General features: G+C 40.8%; 2 protein-coding genes across 4 annotated transcripts; both read right to left on the bottom strand.

Moving 5' to 3' along the window:
- Positions 1-1144: 1144 nt before the first annotated feature.
- Positions 1145-3923, bottom strand: LOC109616219. The gene is made up of 4 exons (XM_020050447.2): positions 3311-3923; positions 2689-3194; positions 2375-2456; positions 1145-2127 (listed from the first exon to the last, which is right to left on the bottom strand). The coding sequence occupies exons 2-4, from the start codon at positions 3111-3113 to the stop codon at positions 1981-1983; spliced, it is 654 nt and encodes a 217-aa protein (XP_019906006.2). The 5' UTR covers positions 3114-3194; positions 3311-3923; the 3' UTR covers positions 1145-1980.
- A 786-nt stretch (positions 3924-4709) lies between these two features.
- On the bottom strand, positions 4710-15468 carry clk2a (CDC-like kinase 2a). Of its 3 annotated transcripts, XM_010903788.5 has the most exons (13): positions 15226-15462; positions 13870-14069; positions 13338-13620; positions 12411-12501; positions 11025-11091; positions 9947-10063; positions 9686-9852; positions 9147-9241; positions 8489-8618; positions 7524-7606; positions 6384-6463; positions 5977-6067; positions 4710-5801 (listed from the first exon to the last, which is right to left on the bottom strand). In XM_010903788.5, exons 2-13 carry the CDS (start codon positions 14067-14069, stop codon positions 5613-5615), a joined length of 1593 nt encoding a protein of 530 aa, XP_010902090.1. In that variant the 5' UTR covers positions 15226-15462; the 3' UTR covers positions 4710-5612. The 3 variants fall into 3 exon arrangements, with proteins under 3 accessions (XP_010902090.1, XP_010902092.1, XP_010902091.2); XM_010903789.4 differs by lacking the exons at positions 4710-5801; positions 5977-6067; positions 6384-6463 and adding an exon at positions 6486-7230 and having other exon boundaries at positions 15226-15468; XM_010903790.3 differs by lacking the exons at positions 12411-12501; positions 13870-14069; positions 15226-15462 and having other exon boundaries at positions 13338-13421.
- Between the last annotated feature and the right edge of the window lie 280 nt (positions 15469-15748).

Genomic DNA, 15748 nt, shown 5'->3' with positions numbered 1-15748 from the left:
AAGGAAATTATATAAAGTTTTAGGGCTTGGCAAAAACTTTTTTTTGTCAACAAAAGCATGTATCTCTATGGGTTCTGCTTACCATCCAGGGGTTTAAATGTGTCTAGCAGTCTACAAAATTATATATATTAAAAAAAATAATTCCCCCTAGGTAGTGCAACTAAAATAATAACCTGGTGTAGAAACCTGGTGTTGAAAATGACCTAGTGTAGATGTCATGAAACTTCTCAATGAAAATTCTTTGTTTCACTTTTAAGAGAACACCTAAGTTACATCTGGTCTCGATGAAGAAAATATATTAAATCTTTACAGTACATTGTGTAATTTGTGGAGAACAAAATGACAATGATCAATGGAAACAAAAATCACCAATCAATAAGGAGGCTTGATTGAAACTCACAACAAAAATCAAAGTAAACAACTGAAACCACAGGCTGTTCCAACACGTTACAGGGCAACTCAATGTGACTCAGTAGTGTCTGTCCCCCACGTGCCTGTATGCACTCCTGACAACATCTGAGCATGCTCCTGATGAGATGGCGGATGGTGTCCTGGGGGATATCCCAGACCTGGATCAGGGCATCACTGAGCTCCTGATCCAGGTCTGGGAGCTGTTGGCTCTCCAGTGCACCTGTGACACTGATTCATAATCGCTTATGCTTCCTAAATGGATAGATTGATATTTCTGAAATTTGATACTGTGTTATACTATGATGATTACATGTTCCCTTAATTTATTTTGAGATGTGTATATATAAAAATCTATATATTTTTATATTTTTCTCACCAGTTTTATCGGCAAACATACACGTCTTTGTGAGACCATAGCTCATACATATACCTTTGTTGTGTCCTAATGATTACTAATGAGTTTGATTACTTTGTAAATACTGACCACTATTGAAAAACAGTTAAACCTCCTAAAAACTGGTCATAATTGTAAAAAGTCAGGACCAAGAGTAGCTTTTCAAAGACGTTCAACAACTAGCCGTACTCTCACCAACACCCCTACTGGACAGCCTAAACATGACATACAAATGGAGTGTCCCATATTTACGTTAACTACCTTATTGAGAGTTGGCTTTGAAGGTTTAGTCAGTTTTTTCAGTTGAACTCTTAAGGAACAAAAAACATAATATGAATGTCATTTCAGTATGATCACTTTATACATTTGGCAGACTGATTGTTCTGTGAGACAAAATGACTACTAGTTTTGTGCAACATTTCATTTAAATGTGTTTTGGAAAAGACAAATATACATTTAAAATTGTGCAAAACAATACACACACACACACACACACACACGTACATTTACTTAAAGTTGATGAAAATGTAAATCAAATTCAATTACGTTATCACGTCTGCACATATAGGATACAACAATAGTATTCATGTCCGGGGCCTTGACACTGTAAATCAGGGGCATTCAAGTCTTACCCTACACGGTTCTACCTGATCACTAAGTGCACCAATCTTGTGTCTAAGGTCTACATAAGTCCCTGATTAGTGTTACAATAAAGAAATTAGAGTGAAAGTGGATTTGAGGTCCAGATCTGAATACCCCTGCCGTAATTTATTCTGGAACAGAAAATACCAACACAAGCTCATGACAAGCAGAACTATTATCAGCACTAATGAGTGTTCTCTTACTGCATAAAGAATCGATCAAGCGATAGAAATGTATATTCACATTCCCTCAGACTTAATCTTGAATCAAGCTTTAGGACTTTGGCTTCATTGTCATTTCCTATCAGCACATCACACATTTAGGTTGTGTTTTTTGTAGTTCATCTTCAATTTTTTCAGGCCAAGTGCAGTTAACCTTGTTCCGCAGGTTCAATTGCTACTGCCAAAATATGTAGGTTCGACCAAAAGAACCGGCTCATGGACGCGATTAAAGTGTTAGGTGACAGTCTAGCCTCTGCCAAGCTTTCATGCACGTGAGCAAAGCCTGGTAATCAAGTACAGGTGATGAGTCTCTCACATGACTTTACACTGGTCCCCGCCTGAGGTCAATGAGCTCTGGGTGCCTCCTGTCACGTTGAGACTAAGCCCCTGGAAAGCACCAAACAATGAATCATCCTTTGTCGATTTCTGGTTCCTCTTGGCATTTGGGTTAGGCTTACTCTGTATGGAGATGAGAAAAAAACAATGGTTAATCTTTGTACATCTTGTAACTCTTTTGACACTTGTCATTCTGGTGTCTAATATCCTGCCCCACTCTACCCTTTTAAACCCTTTCTGTAAGATAAGGTGAGATGTGAGGCCTCTGAAATCCAAATGTAATGCGAAATTAATTTGATATTGCCAGAAGTCAACAGTACAGACTGATTTCTAATGACCATTCACACTACATACATTTGCACTTAATTACCTTAGGAAGGCAATGCTGGCTCCTGAAATGCTGGCTCTTCCTTCTGACGGATCTCTCTGCAATCTTCTTCTCTCTCAGTTTCCTACAGTACCACAGTACACATTAAAAATGAGATGCTTCAGTGGGATTGTTCTGAGTCTCATAAGTAGCCATTGCACCATTTCCCAGAAACTGATTAAAATTACTTCAGGACTAACATGATCATTTTCAATAGAAAATGCTATTTAGTCTACAATTACAGTTGATGTGTGTCTGTATAAACACACCGGTATGTTTTTTTTTTTATTACAAACACAGCAGCCACCCATTCCTACCGTTCTCTTTGAATGTCAGCCTGGTATACTCTAAGCCAGGAGTCTGGTACAGTTCTCTGGTTAGCACAAGTTTTAGCGCAAGGAGCACTCTTTCTTCTGGCTATACTGTGTCTTCGGACTCCAACAATGCTCTTTCGTCGGGCCCCCGTGCTGGCAACTGTGCTCTTCTTTGGGGCCCCTGTGCTTAAAACTACGCTCTTCCGTCGGGCCCCCGTGCTGGCAACTATGCTCTTCTTGGGGGCCCCTGTGCTCAAAACTACGCTCTTTCGTCGGGCCCCCGTGCTAATGACTATACTCTTCCTTCGGGTTCCTGTACTCTTTTTGGCTTCTCGTTTGTTATCCGGTTTGGCCACTGTCCCCGACACGTAGTCACTGAACTGCTTGATGGGATCCCCAAAGGACTTCAGATCCACCATAAGATCCATCTCCACTGTTGAACACTACAGTTGTTTCAGTATGTTAGACAGAGAGCTGTAGGAAGACTGATGTTTTTTTCTTTTTCTGACCTGTCAAAGGCAAAACATTTTCCTTAACAAAGTTGGTACAAAAATTGCAAAAAACATCTAAGAGAATATCATAAACAATTTAAGTGTTACCCATATCTTTTTCAAATTACACATACCTGTAAATATTTCCTATTTGCTGTATTTAAAAATTCGATTTGTTCCAAATGATTTCTCACACTTATAAGAAACCATTGCTTGAGGTGATAGACTTGTGTGCATTTGTCCTATAAAGTGGATCCTCCGCTCTTATAAGGATTTTACCAGTTGACCCTCCCTTGCTTCTCAGGCAGATTAGCCGAAGACGTAAGCACAACTCATCTCATTAGAGCCCACAGGGAAGAAAACATTGCAGTGCAGGAAAGCCTCATGTCATGTAGACCTGTTTCCATTCTTTCAATTGGTTTTGTTTGAAATGTCAGTTTAGGTGTAGGCATAACTTGACAGGACAATTCATTTTGTTTGTACTAACGTGATGGATCAGTAGATCTAATCCAAATAAAGAAAAGGGGGGAGGGAGAAGGAACTGATTGTCTGAAGTTAACTTGTTTTCAGTGACTAATAGCTGCTTCATTGAATGCTTCAAGACATACTATACCTCTACCAATCATTAAAACAAAACCACAAGATCATCTATAGCCATCCAGCAAGAACCGCCGAGATCATCTACTTTTTGATTTTGCATACATTTCTTGACTTTAACTTGAAACTCTGAGATTGTAATAATGTTTAACCATAATCAATCAGCCTCTAACCATTTAAAGAAAATCTAAGGATACTTCCATTTCTATAGATATTTAACCTAATTTCCACCCTGCTCGTCCAAATGTATATCTGGCTTCATTTACTCATATCTATGTACAAATTCTTTATACCCACTGTATGTAGGCTACGTTGTTTTCATGGCAGCAGAAAGTCTGGCAATGGAGAGGAATGGCGGCAGCAAAGGAAACCATGCCAAGGAAAGTCATGCAAATGCAGACAAGGGTACATGACAAGTTAGTGGCAGATGGACAAGTACCGACGATGGTAAGAGCACCTGTCTTGCTGCCACAGTTGATCCTCCCGGCCCTTCCTGTGGTTGAGCCTGCAATGTTGAGAGATTTGAATGTGTCCACGCGCAGGTGAATCTCCATTAACACGACCTTGCTTCCTCAAGTCCTCTCTTTATCTCAAAAGAGCACTCGGTTAACAGGGTTGATATCTACAAACAATGCTGTAAGTAGCATTGTCTGCCCTACAATACCTTTAACAAATCCACAGGCCAGACAAACACACCCTTCTTTTGGTGGCAGGTAACCCAACAGTTACAGCATCTGACCAGTAACCAAAAGGTTGCTAGATCCAAACCCAGAGCTGGCAGTTGAAAAATATGTTGTTCGGTTCCTGAAAAAGGCAGTTGAACTTAATGGCTTTACAGGATTGTTTTTGTAAAGTCACCTGTTAAAACAAAAAGTAAAATCAATGACATAAAAATGCTTGTCAAAAATACAAATTAGAGATTCAAAGACAGTCAAGTAAGACAAAATACCTCCCTATAACTCTGCCAAAGGCCAAAGCTGACAGTCACGGCGCTAAAAGCTTAGGCAAAGGAGGACTTAACTTTAATTCTACACAATCATACATATATACAGTTTTATACATTTAAATCTCATACAAAAGTACTGTACAGGAAGGAGATGACCAGCAGTAAAGTGTCACAATAAATACTGTTGTAAACGGTTTCCTGCTGTGTGTAGTAGTGGGGTGTTGTCCAATACTGTTATGACCCTGTGTGCTTCATCTCAGACGACAGGCCTGATCCTAACGCATGTGTAATGGCAGTTTGTGTTGTGTGCTGTCCAATGTGTATCTGTTGCCTGAAGTGTGTGCATTTGGTATGTCAGTTCCCTAAACATATTACATTGATAATGGCAGCACAATCTCCTCCCCCCCAAAAGCAATGCATATAAAGTAACAGAAATAGACATCTTATCAATAAGACAGGCCTAAATAAGCGCCAAATGTGGAGTGTCAGTCACTCTGACAAAATCGGCCCCCAGGAGACTGGCTAATATTAGTCCAGACAAATGGCAGAGGCATGGGCAAGAGATTTGCCACCAGTGCTCCATTTAACAGACCAGGTCAGCTGTCTCTTTTACATGCGGAAGACTGGAGCTGGGGTCTTGTGTGGTTCAAGGTTTGGAAAAGAAAACCTCTTGGCAATTCATCATCTTCTGGTCTTCTGGCTTTCAGCATGAAAACCTTTTCTCCTGGTTGTGGAGGAAGGTGTGGGAGGAAAAATGTCCATGCTGTGATGAATAACCAAAGAATGTCAGACATAGATGGGTAGGGACCAATCAGTTTGGCTGCACCAGGCTGTCCATGTTGGTTTGCTCCACCTTTGATCTCTCTATCCTAAGAGTCTGTGGAGGCCCAGGGTCACCGGCTGATGTCACGATTGCCCTCCCAGCTCTTCCCACCCACTGAGTCGCCGGTTGTCCCCGATTCGAAGAAAGGGTGTCTTATGGAGTCAGCCAGGGCCAGGCGCTTACTAGGCTCATACTCCAGCATGCTCTCAATGAGGTCAAACAGCTGGTGGTGCTCCTCTGCTTCAGACAAAAGGTACCTCTGAAATGGAAGGATTGAGGTTATCGAAATAACACTGAAATCAGGAAAACAAGCACACTTGAATAAGGGTTTAATTCTGTCAATCATTAATCATCCTCCATTTCAGACATTAAGAAAGTATTATTTAATTCAAGTGGATGAGCGATAGGAAAAACAACTTGGGTAAATAACTTACACGTAAGGGTTTACAGTTCTCCCTCACATATCTTCCAGCTGACGAGCTCTCATCCCAGTCCAGACGGCCACGGTAAAAGTATTTCTGCTTCCTGAGTTAAGGAGGTAGCAAAGAATGAGAACGAGTGGCATGCATGAATAAAAACACCATCAGGAAGCAGTTTGTATTTTTGTGGGTGTGCTGAGGTCTATGTGTGTTTTTGCAGCAGCCTGGAAGAATTGCCATAAGGTTTGAAACCGACATACATACATCACTACCAAACACAGGCCCTTTGATTTGTCATGGACCCACCTACTTGTGATGCTACCCGTGGACAACTACACATTAGACAAAACATTAAGTTATGGACGATTTTATGACCTGCAACTTGACAGAGGCACTTGTGTGTGTGTGTGTAATCTCCTGACCTTGTCTTGCGTATCATCCTGGAGGGCACCGGACCCAATATTCTCTCCATCATAGCCAGATGCTCCCTGTTATCATGAGTCTGAGAGGGATGAATAATGACAAGATCGCAAAGGTACATTTTTAATTAATATCTTTCATTACCATCTATCCCTTCAGTGTACATATAAATATATAGCACAACACACACAAGACCTACGTCAACATACAAATCTAAGAGACCATAGCTATCTTGCAACAATTTGACCGATAACACTGAGTACAAATATGGCTGAAACAGAGTGCTATACATTTTTAATAATGTATTGGACAAAGATGAACATATGCTGCAAACGATTTGTTCTAAAATGTCAAGGTTTGAGCAGAGGCAGGGTGTTTAGCTGTTGTTTTGGTTCTACAAGGTCCACTGATAACATCCAAGTTTACTGCGGATGCCTAGACAGGTATAAATCAACCAAAATATGACGAACTTTAGGGACAGGACGATAGACTTAAAAGTGACCAATGACAAAACCTACTTAAAAAAAAAACCTGAGTGGGCAGACATGTTGAAATAACACGAGAATCAGGGTGGGAGTTTTCATGCAACAAAAAAGGCTATCCTAGCCAGCTTTCCTTATCTGCTTGCATGTAATTTGTCTGTCAAGTTGTTTTGGGAATTTTAGAGTTTTAAAAGTTTCAAGGTGGATACAAAACAAAACAGAAAAACCAAACCCGCTCATCTAAAATGTTCACTTTTTCAATGTTACAACACCAAAAAATTATGTCATGTAGATTTGGTATCATGGTATCAATTACCTTAGTCAATAGAAATACATAGCGGATCATTGTCATTGCAGCTGGTTCTAACTGAAGTGAAATGAAACAGGCAGGGAGGTTGGGGAAATGTCAAACATCTGACATGCAACCAAGTGGCATCAACAGTACCACAAAACCATGCTGAAGTGGATATCAACACCAGCTTGCTTCAGTTACTGTTATTATTTGGTTACAAACACTTCTAGAGCATACGGTCAATTATCTTTACAAATAACGGCGTCACCACCACAGGAATGAAATCTGGTCTTTTTTAAGAATTCCTGACAACCGGAACAAACAGTACCCAGTAGTACTTTAGGGGGACATTTGAAGTAGGGTTATACCTGGAACAAGGTAAAGCCTAGGTAATACTCGAACAGGATGCAGCCGATGCTCCACACATCACAGGGCTGGCTCCAGCCAAGCTCTGCAAGACAAAACACAGATGGGAGGGAAGAGAACTTTTAAGGGTGGTTTGCCTGGACACAGATTAGAGCTAATCCTTGTATGACAAGTATTTTTAAGTCAGATTCTTTCAAGTCTGTACTATGTTGAGTTGTGAACAAATTGCATGATCTGCTTTCAAAAGGACATTTTCAAAAGGATTTAATAACAATCACTAGCAAATCAGCACAAACCCAAGGGTAACAAAAGTAATACTCCTGGAATGTTCATACAGAAACCTCATTGGCTGAAGTCACTCAAACAACTGTTTACATAAACAAATCTAGACTTGCAGTCTGACTTCTTTGGTCTTAGCTTTTGATAAATTATCATCAGTTTTAGGAGTAGCATTCTGTCTAAAGACTGGTTACAACTTCCTGTAAAGAAGTAGCACCGTAGACCAGAAAGGTGAGGCTGCAGGTCGAGTTTCTTTAAATAGATCAAGGACTCATACAAGCCACATTACAAGGCGTTGGCAAGCTTAAACCTTGAGATTTTAAAAGTATGTGAAAAGACTATCTACCTAACTCAACTCTAAGGAAGCATAATCAACTAATTATCACATCTCGTGCACTACTAAGTTAAGGCTAAAGCCGATCAACTGTGCTTAATGTCCGTCTGCAGGGAAAGAACTGGCAGACAGTGGAAGTTCAATGCAACTGCCAAAGAACACCACCCAGTATTCAGAATGGCTCACTTCAATGAACCAGAAACAATAGCAGTTTTATTGCTCACGTGTAGGGTGCAGTTATTTTTCTAAGCAACTCAGGATTTGAGGATTCAGTAGTGCACAGTATGGTCCACAATGATGGAGCCAACAGGCGGGGCGATATGGGCATCTCTGGCCTGAAGACGGGGCACTCACCTAGTATGACTTCTGGGGCACGGTAGTGCCGTGTGGAGACAATGGTGCTGTGGTGCTCGTGGTCAAACGTGGCACTCCCGAAGTCCACAACACGTACATCAGTGCACTTCACTGTCCGCTCATCACGCTTCTGTAGGACGTGATAGAATGTGTCTCAGAACCAAATCATTTTGAAAGAGCAGAAAATATCCCAAAATCCTTAAAATATTTACAATATCTACTTTTAAACAAAGAGACTGTAAGTGACCCTTTGATTAGCCTATTCCAAATATCTAGTAACCTGGGAGTTCATATTCTTGCAACTTGATACTCTGCACATACATACAGGTGCTATAGTCCATAGGGGTGACATAAAAAAAATTAGGAAAAATTTTTTGTTGTAAATTTGAATGTTCAACTTCATTTTTATGTCCAACTTCAACTTATGGCATCTTTAATCATACCTGTATTCAAATAGAAACTTCTCATATTCTTATGCCTGTTCATAATTTTCACCTAAAGCAATAACTGACTGGCAAAGCATTTGCTATGACTGGCTTCATCCAAAATAGTTGGCGCCAGCCCCCTATAGGTTGCACTACTTTCACCAGGTTAAAATTAGTAAACATTAAGAATGGCCCATATGATGGCCAAACAGGCTTCTCAATCCTGGTCTTACCTTCTCTATGTTATAGGTAATGGTGAAGTCAGAGTTTACAAACAGGATGTTCTCTGGCTTCAGGTCTGTGTGCGTCAGCTTGGTTTCGTGAAGAACTGTGAGGAAACAATCCCGGTTAAAACACCAACAAAACAGCTATACACATTTGATTGATGGTCAACGACAATTGCCCTTCTTTTCTGACCCATACTTTTAAACCGACAATGCCCTCGTGTGGCTAAAGGCTGCTTATTGCAAACAACGGTGGCCTTTCATTTCAATTCCAACCTCTGTCTCTACGTGAGGAAGGGTGGCTAACTCAACAGATAAGGGCTGTGTGAGAGGATGTTAGGGGTCTATGCAGGGCACTGGTGGTTGACATGATGATATAACAATACTGCATTTAGTTGTACTGTACTTCTTCAATAACAATAAAGTTGAATCTAATCAAATCTATGAATGGCTCATGTTCAATACACACAATAAATGACAGACACCTTCACAATGTCTAGGCCACATGGTAAAGGAGGCAATAAACGCAAAATAAATATAAAACGTACATTTGACAGCCAGGCATAGCTGGTAGGCCATGTGCCGGACTTGGCTAATGGAGTAAGGCAAGTAGTTGTTTTCTTTCAGGAAATCAAAGGTGCTCAGGGCAAGGAGCTCAAAGGAGATGCACATGTGGCCGTGGTAGTCAAACCAGTCATACATCTGCACACACAGGCTGGACGAGAGGACAGGAACAGAGATGGCATTCATGTTACATTATGGTTTAATGAAAAATACAGTGGTGGTTTTAGTCAGTAGTGGGTGCTCACTATTTATTTTCCGGGTCTTTCTCGTTGATTCTCTCAAGCACGTTGATCTCCAGACGAGCGGCTTCCTTGTACTTCTCAACATTTTTGATAATCTTCAGAGCAACAGCAGCCCCTCCTCTGTAGGACACAGACAATATAAAAAACTAAGAAAGAGACATACATCAGGGCATAACTTCCTGTGCAATGCTGTGATTACCTAAAGTGGACCTTATTAAACATCTAACTACAATACCCATGAGTGTGCAGTTGCCTGGGAACAGGTTGTCACATACAGTAAGATATCTTTTAAAATCATTTCAATCTCCTTAAGAAAAAAGAAAAAAAGTACTACTGTCTGATAGTGTAACCTTGACAAGAAAATGGGTTTCATTCAATTCAACCTTGCCAAAATAATTTGCCCTTATGATGAGTAAACTGTGTTCTCGTTCTTGAATCTTGACTATGCAGAAACGCAAAACATGCATCTTGGGAACAAGTGCTAATCTGTTGGCGCAGACAAGGTAGCTAACTACATCTGTCAGAATTCATAGCTATGCAGTTGCACACTACATATGCAAGCCAACAAATGATTTCACAGCAATTCTTCAATATCGCACAAAAAACGCTTTTGTGAAGAATTGCATCAATTGTTATTTGCCAAAACATATTTTATCATACTCAAGTCCAAACTCATATTGTGGTTCATGGAGTCCAAGCACATAAAGCACTGAATAAGTTTGCATGGGATGTAATTGCCATTCTTGATAAACTCAAACGGTTCCCAACGGTCACAAAGCCACACCGCTCATCCTTAATTAATGAGGATAAGCAAGACAGACACTATTTTGACCAAGGCAATAATAAAAGGTAGTGCACTGCATAGGGAGCCATTTGGAACACAACCAGTTTACACTCTAGCCCCCCAGGCATAAATCCTCCCCACTGGCAGCAAATGCCCACGATGTAGAGTAACAAGAGCAAAGAGGGCTTAAAATGTAAAACCACAGGCTGTAAGTAAACACCTAATGAAGGTTGACAAATAGGACCTTGGAGGCTCGGAACCAGAACCAGCAAATGTAATTTTTATGCAGATACGTACCGGCGATGGTCGATACATTGCATCACCCTCCCAAAGGTGCCCTCCCCGAGAGTGTTGACAATCTCATCTGGAAGACAGACAGAGAGAGGGAAAGGGAAAGAGAGAATGGGAAAGAAGGGAATTGAAGAATTAGACATGTGGACTAGGGTAGGAACACCAAGGCAAAAAGAAAAGTGACAGGCGTTTCAATCCCAAAGCCCATACCCTTTTTCAGTTTGTGGACATATGGGATGCCTAAAAAAAAAAAAAAAAATCTTTACTTTTCCATAGTCCTAGTCCTATGATATCTGGTGCCCACACACTACCAGAGCAAATAAAAACAAAAAAGACACGTAAATTTTGAGCCCCCCCCCCCCCGCAGCCTATAAGAAAATAAAGAAATTGAATTCTCTACAGATGTTGTGGGGGGGTTGCCTACTTTAGGGAAGGGGGAACGAGATGGGCTTGACTGGTTAACCCAAGTCATTGAAAAAAACCCACTCATGCAAAACTTCCCCTGAAGTGTAAATAAGCAGATTCATTAATAACTTGCATTTTGGAGAGGAATTAATGAAGATATAATTCTTGCAAGGGATAGTGTTTTGGGTTTTAAAAGATATTTGGTCATAACTGCTTTAAAGCATATCAATCATGTTCTTAAATGTACTAATATATTGAGCATATCATTAAAAAAAAATTAAGTTAAAAAACAACACTAAGTTGTAGATGTTTACACGGTTTTGATTAGTCAATTGCTAATAATTGAGATTATTCTTCTATAATGAAGTGCTTTACAAATGCAATAAATTATCATTTTTATTATTATTAGTAACTAATTAGTAACTATTATTATTATTGTCAAACTGAATGATTCAAAAACATCTGAAAATGTTACTCCTTTCCTCCCCAATTAATTATTACTAAAACAATTTGAGTTTAAAAGATTTTTTGTTAAAACATGATCAGTAGATAATGATGCAATGTTTAGCTGTATTATTACTTTTTTATTAAACCTATTCTTAAGTAGTTGTGTACTTTTTTCACCATTTCAGCTATCATTCATATTTATTTTTAAAGTTTTGTCGTGTGGAACTATGTGTATGCTGCTTTCTTGATTAGGACTCTATGTGAATCTCAGTGACTTCTCAGGTTAAAGAAAAGAAAAGAAAAAGATAAAACATACCCAAGCTAGAGATCTTCGAAAACAACGAACAATATTTATCTAAAACCATTGTCAACATCAAAAATGTTTAGTGCAATCCACCCTTGCTTTTTGAGCTAGAGCAAACAGCATTCTACCATGGCATCATCAGGCACTCCCTTGTCAGTAAATGCGCTATGTTTTTTGTTTGTTTTTTTAAATACTCATATGGAGAAGGGTTACGATAGAGTAGTGGCAGTGAGTACATCTCTCTTGCAGGACGTCCCCACTCCGACAGATCAGGTGCCCTTCCTCGTCGTCTCTCACACTCAGTGCCCGCGTCCGGCTGTCACTCCGCTGTTTTCAGCCCCCAACGGCATCAGCAGGTCACGAGACGACCGACAGGGGACAGGGGGTTTTCGAGGGCAGCCGTAGCCACGGCGGTGGAAGGCAGCGCAGGTAGAGGACGAGGAGGGAGGAGGAGGGTGGTGGTGTTGTAGTTGACGTAGGTGGGTTTGGTGGTCATAGGGCGATTCGTATGACACCACGTGAGGAAATATATAACGATAGGGATATAGTGCAAGGGAACAAGTCAAAGATCACATTTCGTCCTCTGCTTCTCTCCCCTACTACCTCTTAACCAGTGCTGCTTACAAACAAGGAGGCAACCTGCACAGCCATTCAAGAACCAAAAACCAACTTATAAAAGACAAAAAACAGCTATAGCAAAACTATAAACATTGCCCACTTAAATTTAAGCAGAGTTCTTCCCAAGAAAATAAACTCAAAGAGTGATAAGGCAATCAAGCAGAAAACAGTTCTTTAAGATTTAAAAAAATTTACCAGCCATACATAGATCCCACCCTTTTGCTCCCCTCAGTCATTCATGTCTACATAACGCAGGAGTGTGGAGGACTCTTTAGCCACACTGTGAAATACGTCAAGTCTCACTACACTCATTTTATGTGACTGTAGATAGAAGGTGAATCTGGATTTTACTGTTAAGGCAAAGAAAACAATTCTGTAGACAAAAACAAAAAAAAGATTGTGCTACTTACCAAGTCCAGGGGCTGTGAACAAGAGAACGTTAAAGAGAAGAGACAGAAAGATGTGAAGGGAAATAGAGAGGAGAGAAGGACAGAAAGAGAGGAGTGGGAGGGTTAGAGGACAAGCTCGGGCCGGGCTGTACTCACCGAGGAGGATGGGCTATAGGACCTGGTTCTACGCCGCCTTCGTTTGTGCTTACGCCTGCTGCCCTTCCTTCGGTACGACTCGTCCCGCTCCCTTTCACGGCCCCGCCGGTAGTCGAACGTTCCCGGTGAGTAGTCCTGTGCGTAGTACCCGTCAACGACGGGCGGTCCTCCATGGTCCCGCTCCCTGTCTCCACGCTCTCGCTCCCGGCTCTGGTCCAGGCGTCGGTAGCCCTCACAGTAGCGTCGGTCATACGGCCTGCGGTCTGGCGAACGATTATCGTAGCTGAAAAACAGGGCAAACATAACAGATGTTCCACGGTTATAGCAGTGACTTATGACCATCTCAAATTTTCGAGTTACAAGATTACTGAAATTATGCCACAAAAGAACACTGACCTATGTACATTAACATATTGACAGTTTGAGGCTATGAAAACATTTGTACCAAATAAAACATTGGATAATGCTAAAGCTTGAATACCAGATGGCCAGAATGCAAGTACAAAGCATTACCACAGCCATGCAAACACACCTCCTGGAGCGAGCATAGCTTCCTTCCTGTCTATTTCCCCGACCCCTTCGGTCTCTTTCCTTCTCCCGGTCACTGCTAGAGGAAAAAGAGTGAGTTCTGCGATGCCTCTGCTTGCGTCCCCTGTCTCTGTCCCGGTAGCGGTCTTGATAGCTGCTCCGGCTGGCCCGCTCTGAGGACAGGTACCGTCTTGGGTGTGGCATCTAGATAGAGACGAAGGTGATTTAACTTAGGACTTCATAAGTGCTTGTTGTCAACAGCACACAAGCTGCAACCAACCTAATTTTAACATCAATATTTAACCCAATCCATCTAAATTGGAGGTCTCGTCAGGCTGAAACAGTGTTAATGGCCTCGCTGAAATGCAGAACAAGATACCTAGTTGGCTTGGGATTTGATATAGCAACATTTATAGTCAACGGCCCAATACTATAAACGCAAAGCTACCTGCCTGCCCTATTTACTTGGTAATAGCAGTGCAGTTGATTTGGGTTAGATTGCATTACGTGAGATTGGGAGGTGGAACAGAACAGCTGCATGCTGGTGGAAAGCAAGAAAAGTAGCCAAAGCAAACCAGTCGAGGAACAGGTGGTGGGGGTATGAAATTAAACATGACTATGTGTAACGTAATATATAAGGCTGTGAAACACGAATCTAGATTGTGTTTCGACAGTGTTCACAATAAGTGAACTCTAGTAACTCCACCTCAAGAATACAGTAAGAACATTTGCTTACAACTGCATTCAAGAAAAAAACGTCGCTTTAGCTACCTTGGTAGTTAACGTCACCTAGCTGATGCCAATTTTAATGTTTGCAAGAAACAGTATGTGTCATATCTGGTAATTCACATGGGATCAGAAACAATGTGTAACTACACAACAATACTGGCAACAAATAACAATTACTGTAGTTGACTCAGACTAACGGTAGCTAGCTAGTAGGTATCGAACTAACTACGTCAGAAAGGTTTCATTGCTAGCTAGCTTGTCGAGTTGGCCGTGTAACAAATTATACTATGCTAACTTCGCTATCCAACGCCATATTTGTCAGAGGTACTGCTTTCGTAAATATTTGTATACACTGTGGTTTTTCTAAACAACTACATATTTCCCAGTGTCTGTAAATATGTTGTTAAACTACAGTAACGTTGCATATTTCCATCGGCTAGACAGCAAACTCCATCTGATGCTAACCTAGCATTGAATCGCTAGCTAATTTGACCGCCATCTTGCCCAGCGTTAGCTAGCTACTTGGTGGTAGCTTTGATGTTAGCCGAATTTAATTGGACTCCAATTGACTATTTTGATATTTAAAGCGAAATATAATTTCACCCACAAGTGTATTTCAAATGCATTTTACCGTTTTAGCAGCCAGGCCTGTGCGTTTATCCCACAGAAAATCCGTGTTGGCGCTTCGATTTCTCGTTTTCTGTTACCTTCTTACACTAGCCAAATAGGATTCCTATATGTTTAGCTAGCACTCCTCCCCCGCCGTCGTAGAATTATGTGCGCTCCCCGCACGTAAACAACACCTTCATTGAAACAACTCCATCAGTCACATCTAGACCGTTCTCTGAACTTCAGAAGCGGGAGCTTAGTAGCTGATGCGGTATAGTAAGAATGTATACATTTTATACTAAGAATAATATATTCAATAAATGGTTTCTTTGGTTGTGTTGATGTGTAAGAATAATGTGCACAAAGTTCACAGAAATATATTCTGAACAGAATACGTTTGCAGAGTGAAGAATGATGGCAAATAAATGGCGTTACAAATTATTTAAGTTCAGTTCATAAAGAACTATCACTTTTCATTCCTAGGCATTCTGTTAGAAACCCTGATATGAATGCTTCCTTGGGAGATTAATACATCGTTCAATTTA

This window comes from Esox lucius, chromosome 10 (assembly GCF_011004845.1).
Source record: "Esox lucius isolate fEsoLuc1 chromosome 10, fEsoLuc1.pri, whole genome shotgun sequence".
NCBI classification, from domain to species: Eukaryota; Metazoa; Chordata; class Actinopteri; order Esociformes; family Esocidae; genus Esox; species Esox lucius.
This window is presented reverse-complemented; position numbering and strand designations above follow the sequence as displayed.

Coding starts and splice junctions, on each gene's coding strand:
- clk2a (XM_010903788.5), bottom strand. CDS start 14,069: ATGCCACACCCAAGACGGTACCTGTCCTCAGAGCGGGCCAGCCGGAGC. Junction 13,621..13,869: donor AGCTATGCTCGCTCCAGGAG/GTGTGTTTGCAT, acceptor CCTGTTTTTCAG/CTACGATAATCGTTCGCCAG. Junction 6,068..6,383: donor AGGATGATACGCAAGACAAG/GTCAGGAGATTA, acceptor TCCTTAACTCAG/GAAGCAGAAATACTTTTACC.
- LOC109616219 (XM_020050447.2), bottom strand. CDS start 3,113: ATGGATCTTATGGTGGATCTGAAGTCCTTTGGGGATCCCATCAAGCAG. Junction 2,457..2,688: donor GCTGACATTCAAAGAGAACG/GTAGGAATGGGT, acceptor GTGGTACTGTAG/GAAACTGAGAGAGAAGAAGA. Junction 2,128..2,374: donor GCCAGCATTGCCTTCCTAAG/GTAATTAAGTGC, acceptor ATCTCCATACAG/AGTAAGCCTAACCCAAATGC.